The 16,250-nt window shown below is 37.5% G+C and overlaps 1 protein-coding gene across 1 annotated transcript in view; it reads left to right on the top strand.

Moving 5' to 3' along the window:
• The window catches only part of ngfra (nerve growth factor receptor a (TNFR superfamily, member 16)), a 49,326-nt gene extending 35,225 nt beyond the window's left edge, over positions 1-14,101 (top strand). Inside the window, exons 4-6 of the mRNA XM_079612496.1 lie at positions 441-663; positions 1,526-1,692; positions 9,638-14,101. Coding sequence (XP_079468622.1) covers positions 441-663; positions 1,526-1,692; positions 9,638-9,669 — 422 coding nt within the window. The 3' untranslated portion in view covers positions 9,670-14,101. The remainder of the gene's footprint in view (positions 1-440; positions 664-1,525; positions 1,693-9,637) is intronic.
• The last annotated feature ends 2,149 nt before the right edge of the window (positions 14,102-16,250 follow it).

Genomic DNA, 16,250 nt, shown 5'->3' with positions numbered 1-16,250 from the left:
AATGATTCCTACCTCCCGTCCGATTTCGCAATAGGTGAAACTCAGTGCTCTAGATCGAATTAGCTAGGCATCTCTCAATGTATATGAAGGCTCAGTTCAGGCAGAAGTGCTTACTCATTTCAACAGCGATAAAGATAACATAAAAGTGATGGTGGTTTTGAGAACGTGCTCGGATCACGCAAGTTGGATGAGATCTGGCGAGGATCTCTCTTCATCTTTATGAATGGGCCTTTTAAACCCATGGCACAGCAGTGGATTGGTGGAACAGATGATGACGCGCCCACAATGATGACACGTGCCCGCAAACAGCCAATGCCCGGTCACCACCTGAAACCAATGAAGGGAGACAGAACAGAAACACACACACACACACACACACACAAATACACGGGGAACGTAACACTAACGTATATGTGTGACTGTCTTTCTCTCTATCCTAGATCCGTTGAGTCCTACCGATCCTGCTTTCACTGGTGATTCTAGTTCATTTGTCACTGATCCGAACCGTTTGTGGAGCCCCAGCCCCGGAGACGACAACACCACACCCAAACCCAGATCTCCTCACTTTATTAGTAAAAGGCTAAACGAGAACCTGATTCCCATCTACTGCTCCATCCTGGCAGCGGTCGTGGTCGGCCTCCTGGCTTACATCATCTTTAAGAGGTGAGCAAAAGAGAGAAAAAAATCCTTAAAACATAGAAAGACATAAGACCAGATGGGAAATGATTGAGGATAGTGAGGTGGTGAAACATTCAGGCCTTGTTTCAATTGGGACATATCATCGACATATCATCAGCAATATGTATTGCTTTTGGATGAAGCTACACTATCGTTTAAAAGTCGGTAAGATTTTTTTTTAAAGTCTCTTATGCTCACAAAGGCTGCATTTATTTGGGAAAAAATATAGTATATTGTAAAATATAATTACAATTTAAAATATTTGAATCTATTTTAAAATGTAATTTATTCCTGTGATGTCAAAGCTGAATTTTCAGCAGCCATTACTCTTCAGTGTCACCTGATCCTTCAGAAATCATTCTAAAATTATGATTTACAGAAAAAAATATTATAATTATCAATTTTGAAAACAGTTATTACTGACCCCAAACTTTTCAACAATTGTTATTATGATTACCCACTAACCTAAGAACTTTTACAAAAATAATTCTGTATATGATATATAATTATATTACGTATTCATATTAACAAAACAAACGGAAAAATAGTTTATTAATATTATTAGGTTGATTTTGTCACTTGTTCTGCTTTGTTTTGTTTTTCTTTTTTGTAATAGTGTTCTAAAATTATAAATAAATGAATATAAAATTCTACAAAAATTAGAAAATAGTAATGAATACGAATAAAGGTGCTCAAACATATAGGCATATATAGGCATATTTACAAGGAAAAAAAAAATCCACCACTATGCAAACACAACTGTTTATTGTTGAAATTGAACGCTGTAATGCTTTCCTCTCACTCATCACATTCATTTGTACTCTACATGTGCATATGTTTCTTCCAGGTGGAACAGCTGCAAGCAGAATAAACAGGCAGCTAATAATCGTGCTGCCACAGCCAATCAGACACCATCTCCAGAGGGAGAGAAGCTGCACAGTGACAGTGGCATCTCAGTGGACAGCCAGAGTCTGCAGGAGCAGCAAGCGCAGACGCAGACGCAGACGCAGATCGGTAAGATCACAGGCTGCAGACACAGACAGGATTATTGTCATTTCTGCAGCACAGTTTCAAACACTTCCCCCTTCTGCCATTGCCTCAAAACGTATGCCACTAGTTGAGCCAACGTCCCTATGTACTGTATATTTTACAAAAATACTCTCCTCTTGTGTTTATCTTTAGTATCTCTCTCCCTGTTCCATCTCCCCGTTCCCTCTCATATCTTCCTTTTACCCTCCTTATACACTTGGCATTTCCATGTAAGGCTGGGTGTGGATGACATAGCAGACTGACGTTTAACACGTTTATCATTCAGATCTTAAAAGGAACACACAAGTCGAGAACTGCACACATATACGGGCACAAACCCTGAAAATAAACCAACGTGCTTTCATACATTCCAGAGAAATCTCTGAATTGCTTGTGTGCTGTTCAATAATATTTAAAAGACCACGAGTCGGCGGTGATTACAATCCGGTTGTACACTCACGCTGGACGGGACTGACGCCATGGGGACGAGACAGGGAGGGATTAAAACTCGACAATAAAGTGGCCATGTTGATTCGACCTGCTGTAAAGTGCAGGGATGGATTTTGTCAAACGTCTTCGCTGGGGACAAACAGTCTTGGGTTGAAGAGCATTAAATATATGCATATCACTTTATGCAATCGATTCAGCGCAGAGAATGCATTTAAATGTGCAGTGTTACTTTGGCACCACTTGTGGATCCAAATGGAGCTACAGATAATAATTGTTTCAAAACAATTTTCCCAAACACTCTATTGATCGTAAATTGTTTGTATGACACAAACGCATGTTGGATTGCTTAAAAAGAAAAACAACAACAAAAAAACATGTCAATATCATTTGGGGCAGAAGTTACACATTTCACCTTTGAAATGTAAAACTGAATATACAGCAATGCAAGGGCCTAACATGTGGAGAACTTCCTTTATAGTCTAAAACTGTTTGTGATAAGTTGTCTAACCAGAAAATCTTTTACACACACACACACACACACACACACACACACACACACACACACACACACACACACACACACACACACACACACACACACACACGCTTTTGAAGAACACCTATTCACTGTTTTTCTTTGCCAGTTTTATTATTTTGACTAAAAATATCACAGAACAGTGAAATGAATGAAAGATCACAAAAAGGGCACAATCATAGTCGGTTAAAAAAAGAGAGTTTAGTACATAGAACAGTTTATTAGATATTAGTATGTCACATATCTAATGTTCCGCACAACTGTGTATGTGAGAGAGTGAGTACTGGCCTTAGTGAATCACTCTGGATAAAAGCACCTTCTTAATGAATAAATAAATAGCAGCATTTTCATTTGCATTTATTGTAAACGGTTATGTGAGCCAACGGCATTATGTTAACCTCACTGTCAAACATATAGTACATCAGTCCACTCTGAAAGAAAGAAAGAAAGAAAGAAAGAAAGAAAGAAAGAAAGAAAGAAAGAAAGAAAGAAAGAAAGAAAGAAAGAAAGAAAGAAAGAAAGAAAGAAAGAAAGAAAGAAAGAAATAAACTCTCTTTTATGAAAGAGATGGTCAGACAATTGAATTCAGGCCTTATTTAGATGATGGAGAACAGCAGAAAGTCTTGGGTTTTAGAGATGAGAATATCACGTTCTTGAGAGGGTGCAGCAATGCATTATGGGAGCTGGGTCATGAATAGTGGGGGGGACGGGGGGGACGGGAACAAAAACAAGAGTGTCAGGAATGTGAAGCAGACCCTCGACACAACATTATCATAGAGGCCCCGAATATACCAAAACATAGGTCACATTTGCACAGAGATAATGAAGAATATTTTGAAATCATAAGGATTGTTTGCATTGTGACATCTCCCAAATTTCTCATTACTGCAATGCGTCTGGCCATATTACTTTAAAACAGCATTTCTTTATTCTTTCCTTTTGATTTTGGGTTGAAATATGACATGGACATGTTCGTCACAGGTTATGTGCAGTGTTATTATAGTATCATTTAAATTTTAAATCATATAAATTATTATTTATTTTTTTTGGTAATTTTTATTGTTTTTTAATGTCTATATTATTATTATTAAGTTTGTGTTATTTTAGTACATCAAATGTTGGAATTTTGGAATTTTTTCTTCGGCAGCTAGCTGAAATAAATTATGTTAAATATTTTATTTCAATTTAGCAAAACATGTTTTTTATGATTTAAGTGTACTATAATAACCCTGTTTTTTTGCGACGCATCCACATGCCCTGTCTCTTTTTCTTAGTTCTCTCTGTCTTAGTCAATTTCTATGCAGTTTATATTTTCATCAACCTTTGCTTGCTCTCCTCTAGCATCCCCTTCAATTCTCTCTGCATATGATAGACATAATGGTTTTTATACTGTACAAACTGTATATTCTAATCCTACCCATCACACAAAACTTTCTGCATTGTTACATTTTGTATGATTTATAAACTGCTTTCCTCATGGGGCCCAAAACATATCCCACAATATAGGGAATACATGAACCACATACACACACATTTTCACAACCATAATGCAACAATGTCAGCCAGAACAGGTGCGATTGTTTCATCAGGCATTTCTGGCAGAGGCTTCCCTCCTTTATTTCTCACACTGTAAACACACAGGCGCCAGTTGTAAATGTGCCAAGGGTCTCTCTGTCTATAGCTTCAGTCCTCAGTGCCCACCAGAGGTGGAAAGTAAAAGTCCTGCCATATGTTTATTCCACCCACGAACTCAGTCAGCTGATTTCTCTAATTAGTTCTATCTCCTGCTGAAAACGGTGCTAATTAGCAAATCCAGTTGATTGGAACAAAATACTGAGGAGGACTTTTACTTCCTGAACCTGGACTTTCCACCTCTGGTGCCCACATATGCCAATCAATGTTTTGCGCTTGGGTCTTCCATTACAGAATCTTCTAATAAAGTAATAAACATTTATTTTTCATTTCATTGCTTTAAAGGGCACCTATTATGACATTTAAAATGTTCCTAATGTATTTTTGGGAGTCCCCAACAACAGTTTTACGTGCATGCAATGTCAAAAAACACTTTTGTTTTCGTATAATATGCATTTATTTTTACCTGATTTGCTCACCGACTCCCAAATGATTCGTTCAACGACTCGTTTTTCCAAACCCCTCCTTTGCGCGACGCTAATCTGCGTTGATTGGTCAGATGACCCAGCAGTGTTTACAGAGATAATACTTATTGTTTAACATGGAGTTCAATGATGCTTTTATCAATTAAATCGTGTTATAATAATGATTATAGTCCACTGCTTTGTAGTTTGTAGTAAAAAACTAAAAATAAGATAAAGAATGTAATGTTATGTTAGCGAACATAGCCCAGAGTTCATATTGTAAAAGCACAATCAGTCTTTGTTTGCGTTAGCCCGATGCATAAACATAACGTTTTTACAAAAAAAAAAATGCAGTTACGTTACGAGGTATTATTCTATTCTTTAAGACAACTCCGAAAACAACGACAAACACTTCACATATCTCAATACAATTGTCATTGAAGACCTAGAAGCTAAACGGTGCTTACACAACAAACAAAATAATTATTAAGCATGCTACATAAAACATAAAAGCAACAATTATTAATAACACTTACAGGTTGTGATACGGAGGAGGAAGCTGATGCAAATACACTTGGAACTGAACCTTCCTTCAATATCAGCGGCTCGCGAATCCAAGTTTGATTGCATTTAAAAAGCAATCGTCTTCAAAATGGCGCGAACAAAGCACAAGCCTCGGACTATACTTCTGTGGTATAGTTATATGAATTGTAGCCACTTAGTCTTCAAATGCTCCTCCTTGGGCAGATGAAAAAGGTTTGCTTTTGAGTCGCACTTCAGAACACAGCGATATGCAATAAGTGGGCGTATCGTATTCAAATAACTTGACAAGTTGACGTCATCTAGTCAGAGAAAAAGCTTCGGTCTTCTAACGATTCATAAAAATGACTCAGAGTCGACTCTTACTTTTGAAAGACAATAACTTTATATACGGTGCACTTTCATATTTCAAACTTTGCAGGATGGTTTTGTTCACTTAAATCTATGTTACACACTACATGAAAGGTACATTTCAAAATTCCATAATAGGTGCCCTTTAATGTGTAGAAATATTTTTAATTGATGCATCAGTGCACTTTAAACATCTTTAAACAATAAAACATCAATGTCATTTTCATCTTGCATAGTCAGATTATTCTGGCCAAGAACTAAAACCACAAATAAAACCACCAATTACAATTTGTGCAGTTTGGTGAAAACTGCTGGATATTTGATAGAAGCCAGCCAATCAGTGATTGTCTGCTGATTTTCGGATACAGTGCTTGCCGGTTTCGTGTGCAGTACTTTAGATGGTCAGTGAACATGTGCGGTCTGTTTCAGGCTAGAGAAACGTGCACTGGCCAGACAGTCTGACAGTAAAAGTCGCTCATTAGCAGCTGTTGTATGACAAATTGCAGGCCAGATTTGGACCTACTGGTGCGTCAGTTGCTGCATTTTTTTTAAAATCTAACAGTAGCTAATAGGCATCAGATACAAATGTTTGCCGCTGCTTCCACGGAATCATTAAAACAACCCACACTGCGTGTTCAGAAATGTGTGTTATGTTTTTTTTGTAACTTGTTAAAGCACCCAAGAGACGAGTGAATATGCTGCAGAATCAGCAGTTCCTGACTGTACATATCTCTTCATTTTACTCTTAGTTAGAGTGGTCTCCATTGCTGTCAATTAGGAGTGACAAATAGCTTTATTAGCTGGTGTAAATGTGCTGTGTTGGTAGTTCACGAGGAGTCACCAACAAACAGTCAGCAGTTAGTGCTACAATATCAGTACTTCTTTCTCTCTCCCTCTCCGTCTCTCTCTAGCAGCTCTCAATCCCAAGCTTTCACTAGACTCTAGGGAATGAACGGATGGATGAGTGGATATCAGAGGAGGGGGATGAAGGTGAAAGGGTATTTAATTTTTTAAAGGAATTCAGTCTTCTTCGCTTCTGGCACTTGTGATCTGACAGATCCACACTTTGCTCAACATGAAGAGCAGTCGCGCCATCTGCGAGGGTCTGAGTGGCTGAACAGGAAGGTCAGCACAATTCCCGTCGGGTCATGCATCTGGCCGAAGGCTGGCAATATGGCATGAACAGCAGCAAATTTCAGCCACTCAGCTATCTTTCTGTTATCACTCTATGCTCTTCCTTTCTATCCATGATTTTCTAATTCATTCTCATCCATTTAAATGCCTCATTTCCCCTTCTTTGAGCACACTTTTAACACTGACATCTGTAACTTTTGTCTTAAACGGGCAGTTCGCTAAAAAATTTAAATTCTGTCATCATTTACTTACTCTCATTTCATTCCAAACCTGTGACTTTCTTCTGTGAAAAGATAAGATATTTTGAAGGATGTGTTTGCCGATACATTGAAAGTCAATGAGGTTCACAGCAACATTGGACCAAACTGACTTTCATTGTATTAGAAATGTTAAAATCTTATTTTGTGTTTTGCAGAAGAAAGTCACACAGTACGCAAAAAAATCATGACAGATTTTGCATTTCTGAATAAACTATCCCATTTCCATTTGGTACAATTAAATATTTTTCTGTATGTGGGAGTTTTTTCATTACAAGTCAAAATCACAGACAATTCAATGTCTATTGTATACGTGCCTTTAAATATAGTGTGCATATTTTTGTTAGACCATATTTAACTGTGACAGAAGATATATTGAAATATTATGTTTACTATTTGCCTACACACATTTTCTCACACTCTTTCAGAGCTCTTAAGAGTTACTCTTGAGCATAACGTTTGGTCAGAACTACCCTCGGTAGGCCGAGAGAATGTGATTTCAAAATACTGCATGCATCCCCGTTGAGGACACTTAAAATGTAGGACGCCCCTCAGGGGACAAAAGACTCCAGAGTATTTCCAGGTTTTGATAGGAAGCGTGCACAGAATATGATAAACAATCTCCAGTTTGATAAACTTGTTTTGGGGTTAAGATGTATTTAAAAAAATAAAAAAATAAAAAAAACTACATTTGGGTTCATTGAGAGCTTGCTGCACTTCTTATACTTATAATAATAGTATAAGAATACACAGAGTACTGCATTTGGATCGAGTTCCAGATTGTCTATTGACTGGTCCTGGCACTTCTCACCTCTACAAACAAATATGCCAAATTGTGACCTAAAATGTGTAGTCTTATTATGCAGCACACTTTTGTTTTCTCCAATGGGTGGGTGTGGCTACATTTGTCTCTGTAGACTGCTATGATGTCATAGACAAGACAGGAAAAAAGTTTTTTGGGGTGTTTTTTTTTTTTGGGTATTGCACAAATGGCTCAGCTCTGAATTGGTCCAGACACAAAATAGGACCTCAGAACTAAAAGCCTACTTGCAGCATTCCGGAACTGTTTCCATGGCTCTGCACAATTGACAACAGATTGAAGGGTTAGTGGGAAAATGAAGCATTTGTGTCTCAGGCTGAATGTAGTAGTGATTGCAGTTAAATGGTTAGGGCAGGCAGAGGGGAACGGGACGCTCAGAGCTCCAGGGGGACCGACTCGACTCAAACAGGCTAAAATTGGAACCCGCATGTTATATAGTGAAAAAAACTTTTCCTTAAGCATTTCATTTTGTCCCAAATGGCGTGAGGCAATGCATAATGTTTCTTTTTAAAGGATTAATTTAGTGCACACTAATAATGTTTTATTTTCTATTAGACTTTTTGCAAGAGTTACTACTACTCACGCACAAATTCTCATTTTTCTTATCAACTGTAAGCATAACTACATTTATGTGATCCACGACTAGTCAACATAGACCTTAAGTATCAAATAGTGCCAGAGCTAATTGACAGTCTCTAGTGTAATATAGTGCAATGTTCACTTTTGGGGAAGTTACTCTGACACTGTACATTGCAAGTTACTCATTATTCAAAGAAGTTCTACTACAGTCAAACTAAAGTTTCGAAGAATTACAGTAAAAAAAAAAAGTAGCTAACTACATTGAGGCATGATTTGTGTGGTACAAAACCAATGAGAATAAAAATTAAATGCGGTTCTTTTGAACTTTCTCTTCATCAAAGAACCCTGGAAAAGGCGAATAATGGTTTCCACAAAAATATTAAGCAGCACAACTTTTTTTCTACATTGAAGGATCATCGTCAAAGCGGTTTCAAAGCGAAATGTAAAAGCACCTATTTGGCAATATTTTGGATTTAAACCCAAAGCTAATAGGTAACCTGTAAACATAATCATAAAGAATAACAATGAACCCACCATTCAAGTATTTGGAAGGAATTGCTGCCCCTGAAGAAGTGATTTAAAAGTGAGGTGGAAAAGAGAAAAAAAAACTCAAACTCAACCCTCGGTGATAACGGTATTACCGGTGTTGTCACACGTCAATTAACTGGTGGGAAAATTTCCTCACCATCACATCCATTATATATATATATATATATATATGAGAGAGAGAGAGAGAGAGAGGAGAGAGAAGAGAGAGAGAGAGAGAGAGAGAGAGAGAAGAGAGAGAGAGAGAGAGAGAGAGAGAGAGAGAGAGAGAGAGAGAGAGAGAGAGAGAGAGAGAGAGAGAGAGAGAGAGAGAGAGAGAGAGAGAGAGAGAGAGAGAGAGAGAGAGAGAGAGAGAGAGAGAGAGAGAGAGAGAGAGAGAGAGAGAGAGAAAAACAATGTGTTGATTCAAATGAATCGGTGAATCATGTTTTTATCCAGATCATTCAAATTAATCCTTTAAATGAACCAACTCATTACAATTACTCAGTCTTGTCAAGGCCAGAGAGGACAAATAAGCTAATGAAAAATGTAGTTAAATTAGTATAATCGCTAACTCCCAACATACTCCTCGAAGAATTTAATCATAAACTGCTAATGTTTTCTTTCTCTTTTTTCCCTCTAGTGGTGAGAGTGGATGGGGGTGGCTCAGTCTGACTCTCCCCAACCTCAGGCCTAACCAGTGAAGAAAAGGAAGTCACGTTATCAATATAACAATACAGAGGGGAGGAGAGATTGGAGAAGGAAACAATTCAGGAGTGAAGCCATGACAGTCATCCGGCAAAGGACGCCAATACTTAAGTGACCAGTCCTTTGATGCTTTTGAACCTAGCACAGACGATACGTTGTTGAGATGGTTCAACAGCACCACATCAATGGATCCACATCAACGTTCAGACTCACCGGCCTAAAGTAGCTATTTCTAAACACAAGCCTATTACCCTTAAGAAAGTTCACCATAATGTATACTGAAACCCACCACAAACTTTGATGAATGTTTAACATATAGTGGGTTTCTCAGATGTATTAATGTGACCTTGTGACACAAACTCTGGATGTCTTTGGCTTCACAAGAGAACGTAAAGAGATGGCCATCACAGGCTTCACGGATATTGCGCAATTTAACAGCCGCACCATGGTTCCTCTACCTGGAGCCTTCTGCCTGATTTAATAAGGATTTTGTTTTTGCCTTATCTTTGAAGTATTCATAGATTTTGTCTACAACATCAAGGCCCTTTATTCAATCATAATTGTATTTGTACCCATTTTCATTCAGCCATTTCCAGGTGTGTTAAAACTTCGGGGGGTTATATGCAGTTAGCGCATACCAGTCGCCGTCTTGTTTCAAAGCAGCTGATCGCAGGTCAGCGTTTATGGGCAACAACTCACGACTGTGACATTTGTTGACCTTTGCTAATGTAATGACTCAGATCTATACTTAGCTCGCCTTCCCTTTTCTCTCTTTCACACTCTCCGTGACAGCCTTTTCTCTAAAAAAACACACACATAGCGTGTCATATTCCCTGCCTTCCTCTAGTCATTGCAGTTTAGGTTACATTGCCTAGATGCCTTTCCTCCTCAGAAATCTGAGTCACAATGCAAACAGAAACTAAAAGAGCTACAGAACTATTTCAAGCCATCTTGTACTCTTAGAAACAACCACCATGTTAATGTCCTACCATTATTTCAGCCATCATTTTATCCCCCAGGTTTGATAGGAATGTCTGGATTTTAGTTCTGATTCAGATTTAACACCCCAGGTTTCTTAAACGTTTACATTAATGATTCTTTAAGTACTTTTGAGGAAACCTCATCCACCCCCTCAATAATTTGTCTTAACTATTTACTAAAAAATAATACTAAACAAAAAACATATTTTGCTTGTATATTTTAAAGTTGTTTTAAGTTGTATACTGTTATGAATAACCAGTCAGTAACCTCACTGACTTAAGTCTTACAAGCCTTAAAGGGATAGTTCACTTTAAAATTAAAATTCTGTCATCATTTACTCACCCTCAAGTTGTTTCAAACCTGTATTAATTTATTTCTTCTGCTGAACACAAAGAAAGATATTTTGAAGAATGTCAGTAACCAAACAGTAGTCTGTACCCATTGACTTCCATAGTATTTTTTTTTCCTACTATGGAAGTCAATGGGAACAGTCAACTGTTTGGTTACTGACATTCTTCAAAATATCTTTCTTTGTGTTCAGCAGAAGAAATAAATTAATACAGGTTTGAAACAACTTGAGGGTGAGTAAATGATGGCAGAATTTTAATTTTAAAGTGAACTATCCCTTTAAATAAACAAACCAATATTAACGTTTTATTTTAAAAGGTTTGACAATTTATATACCTTCAAGAGAGAATTATCTGATGTGCAGCCAATATCAGGATTTCCCCATCATATTTTCAAGTTGCTTGTCTTAAGGTTCATAAAATCTCTTTTTCTTTTTCTTTTTTGCTCAGACTCCACAGTCATTGATGCTTACTGTAGCTCTTGATGAGTCATGTCAAGGTTTTCCTCGTCTTTGTTGCTACATTTCTCGCTCTTCCTTTTCCACTCTCTATCTTGGCTACATGATTCATTCCATAAATGCTGATGCAGATTCAGATGCCATAATGTGGTTTTGAATTACACAACCTTCCCAGCAGTCATGTGCTGGAAGCAGTCACGACTAAGGGGGAATAAGAAGTGCTTCAACATTATAATATCACATTTAAAGTAAAAAGGAATGGTCTAACGAAACAAGTTAACAATCAACAAAACAAAAACAGAAATACTAAAAATAGACCTTTGCTTCCCGTTTTCTACCCATCCAATGGGATATTGCACTCGTAAATAGATGTTAGGGACCTACAGATATTTCATAGCGCGCGCACACACATTATCTAATGGACTGTCTTTCGTTGCATTTCTAATGCGCTCACCGTCAGGCTCTGGAATAAACATGAGAGGCATTAGTGATACATTCCTGTCAGGCAGGTTGTAATTACCCCTGAAGCTTTCCGTTTCTCTTCCCCACAGTCAGTTCATTCTCCTGGGGCTCTGTTCAGCTCAGCTTCCCTTCCCTGGAGCTCTGCCTCTCCATTCTGAGACTCACCATCCAACTTTTCTGCTCTCAGTTCCACTAATCAATGATAAATCTACAGGAAATCACATTTGATATGACAAGATTCCCTCCAAAAATCTATCTAAAGCAGGTAGCAGTTTTTTTGGACCATTTCAAATGATCTAAGCTGGTCATTATCTGGTTGACCTGCCACTATTGTTCAAAAGCCAACTTATAGTCTGATTAGCTGGTAGTTTTCTTTTTTTTTTTTCTTTTTTTTTTTTGGTGGCCTGCCAGCTACCAGTTTAAGCTGGACTTTCCAGCAGGGCCATTATTCCAGTGCTAGTCACATACTGGTTTGAACTATTACACTCTAATTCAGTTAACTCCTTGAAGTAATGCATTACCTTAAAGTTTGATATAAGAGTCGTGGAACATCTCTGCCTCCTTCTTTTTTGGCAGGCAGGTTGTCTGCTCCATCAGCTTTTATACGGGTTTAGTAGCGTGCATCTCCCCAGGCACTGTGCTTTCCATTAAATCAGGCAGCAAAGCATATCATTGGCTTCTGGAGTTGCTTGCATACTAGTGTTTAATGCACATCAGGGGTTTAACGCTCACCGATGTTTGTTCTGATATTAGCCTACTTGAGAGAATCTGATGAGATCAAGATAAGATCTCTTGGTCTGTGTGTGGGAATGCGCTGAGAACAGAATGGGTTGTGTTTATCCCATGCTCTGCTTCTTCACAGCTAGCAGACATCAAACAGCGAGAGTTGTGATGACAATACAAAAGAGATCTGAGCGATTGATGCCCCTCAGGGGGATGATGGTGTGATGTATTATATGTTGGAAATATGGCTATATTTTCATAGATTGTTAAAGTGATTTGTTGTTCTAAAGTGCTCTGAGAATTTACATATGAGGTAGAGCCATTTACCATGTGTTTCACATATAACCCAGACGACTTGATTGGCATCTACAGGCCGTCTATCAATCAGTAAGCATTTAAAACAATTGAAGTAAACAAGTGGATTGATTCTTGAACCAGTTCCCTGGAATGTGCCAAAAGTTGCCATAAATAAAACACCTCCACACAAAAATGGTTTTAAATCTCCATTTGTCAGCCAGAAAGTGTATCAGAGGAAAACAAAACTCTTATTTGCCATATATTCACATATATAAAAAAATGTCCATCCTTAGCCATCCTTATTTCTACTTCAGTAATTCTTTATTTTTTTATAAAACTTTTTTGTTTTAAATTTCAAATAGATGTATTCTTTTAGAGCAGTATTTTATAGAGACAGTTTACTTTCGTAGCACTTAAAACAGATTGAATTTGAACACTCAAAGAGTGTCCATCACCAGAAAGTGCCTGTGGACTCTGTCAGGTGTCTTTGAGTAATGTTCAACAAGCGTGATTTAGTGTATTATGTTTGTGTATCTATTTCGCTTATGTGTTCTGTGTTAATTGTATGTGATAGTTTTTTTTTGTTGCCTTTTTTTCTTCAGTTATAAGAAAATGTTGATGAAGATTACAAAACAGTACATCATTATCCAGCTAAAATTCAGTACATCCAGGTGAATTTACGTGATTTATCCAAAAACACTGAAAGTATCATATACATGTCACTGTTAATTTACATCAGACACTCTATGCACTCAACTCAGTGCAACCTATTTTTTCAAAACTTTTAGCTCTTCACCCTTAAGCCTAAAACATGATAATGTTTGATAATTTTGTGTTTCATAAATATGTTGATGTGAAAATGGATTGTACAATAACTATTAGATTAAATAGAGACTATGGTATATCACATTTAAGAGACTCAACTTAGGATGTTAGGAAGAACCTCCACATGATGCTTTAGAAAATCAATTGCCCTGTTCGGCCTATCCCTCTAATAGAGCTGAATGTTCTCTGTACGTAATCCATGCTGTACAATGCATTATGTAAATTGTTTCCTGGAGTTATGACACTTATGTAAACAAGAAATGAAAGCATTAGAATTCTATTAAATAAAAACCAAATATGACTGCTACAACACGGTCTGTTTCCATCATTTAGACATGTTTTTCCCAAAATACAGAATTCAAAAAATGCAAGAAAGGCGTTAGACTCAATGGGCCCTATTTTAACAATCGAAGCGCATGATCTAAAGCGCACGGTGCAAGTGCAGTTAGGACGTGTCCGAATCCACTTTTGCTAGTTTAAAGATGGGAAAAATGGTCAGCGCGGCCAGCGCATAGTCTAAAAAGGTTGTCCCTATTCTCTTAATGAGTAATGTGCGTGTTTTGGGTGTAATGTGTAATAAACCAAGAGTCTCATCTCCCATTCCCTTTAAAAGCCAGTTGTTCTCGTGCCATGGCGGATTCGCTATTTACATGGCGGAATTTGCAAGCGAAAAAACTAAACGCTCCTCTAGCGAGGAAACAGATCTGCTCATGCGCGACATCTACTGGACAAAGTGTACGCGCGTTGTGGACAAAAAAAATATTTCAAAATAGCAACGCCCTAACAATGCGCCTGAACACACCTCGTTTTCAGACCATCACGCCCATGGGCACACAAATGGGCGCAAATGCATTTGCTATTTAAACAACGTGGCGCAGGACTGTGTCGGGCTGAAACTAGCAAAAAACACTTGCATTGCGCCAGGTGTATGATAGGGCCCAATAACTTGAACAATGATTTCTATAAAACATCAATCACTTACACTTTAATCTAAATTATAATGGCTCCAGGGGGTCACATTAGTGAGTCTAAACTTTATAACTCAGATTGTTCTGACTACAGACGTCTTCTGTAGGGAAAAGATATTCGTAATTAAATTTTTAGACACCCTGTTTTGATATGTCATGTGAACACCCTGGGAAACACCAAACTCATGATCCATGATTGAGGTTATTCAGTGGTCCAACCTCTACATGGCCCCTGGAGGCTTCACAACTTATATTAGCTCCAAATCCAGACCTCTCTAATACACATTAACCAAAACAAAGCTCTTAAGATCTGCAATCCAGCAACAACATGGGCAGAGCATCAGATTCCTTCTGTAAAACAGTGTAAAGTGAACTTTGCTGGGAATTTAAGCAAACATGAAGAATTACACTGCACAGCTTTATTGGCCTTTTAGCAATATCTAAAGTTTTTTGCATTGTTCGTTCAGTGTGAAGGCAACAAAGAAACAATTCCAGATGTATGATTGACTAGTAAAATTGACTAGTCTAAAGAAACTTTTTGACAAAAAAAGTTTGCCATGTCACTTCATCTCTATGGGAAGTGAGAACTGTTTTAAATTGTCTTTTTTTTTTTTGAAAGTGGGCAGAAAAGCACAGACCACAAAATATGTTTGGACCGAGTGTTTGCCAAACCACAGCTTAAAGCACATCCATATGCTTTATTAGATCCCGTTGAGTCGCTGCAATTGTAACTCTGCTTGCATTCATGCTGAAACCCAAAGAAAGCACCGTTTTATTATGAGGAATTTCACAATAACTGTTATGCGTGTAAGTATTTACACACAGTTTATGAAATAACAGTTTCATAAACTGTGAGTACATGGATGTTGACACACCAAAAGTTTGGATATGTATTATTCACAGTAACATTAGTCATTATTATTATTATTAATAAATATATTCTAGTATTGTTAAAGTAATTATTTTAAAGAAATATTCATTTTGATGAACTAATAAAACCAGACAGCAACATAGTGTCAGCCCAGATCCGGCCCACATCGTGTGGAATCCACGTGTACCAGATGTGGAACGAATCTGGGCCGAAACTACAGTATCTTGCTGTCTGGGTAAACATAATCATTTAAAAAATAAAATTAATGAATTAACTGGTCCAAATCATAAAGAAAATGCATAATATATAAATATTAGTTTTGTACTTTACTAAACATTCACAATTTATTCGTGTCTACAAAACAAATCTAAAGCATTTAAATGGTAACTAAACCCCTGATCAGAGCCTGAAAAAAAGTTGCTTTAGGGTTTAGTTACCCTTTAAGTAGTATAAGCCTTTAGATAAAAGGTTTTTTTGAGAAATAAATTCAGTCAAGTGTGTCATAAACTTCTGACTGTTAGTGTATGTTAGCATTTCGACACGCTCATACACCTACTACACACCCACATAAGCACTGTGTGTGAAAACCGCTTGAGAGAACAATGCTTGCACAAGA

The sequence above is a fragment of the Phoxinus phoxinus genome, assembly GCF_949152265.1.
Source record: "Phoxinus phoxinus genome assembly, chromosome: 1".
NCBI classification, from domain to species: Eukaryota; Metazoa; Chordata; class Actinopteri; order Cypriniformes; family Leuciscidae; genus Phoxinus; species Phoxinus phoxinus.
The sequence above is the reverse complement of the archived record's forward strand: the minus strand, read 5'-3'. Positions and strand labels throughout refer to the sequence as shown.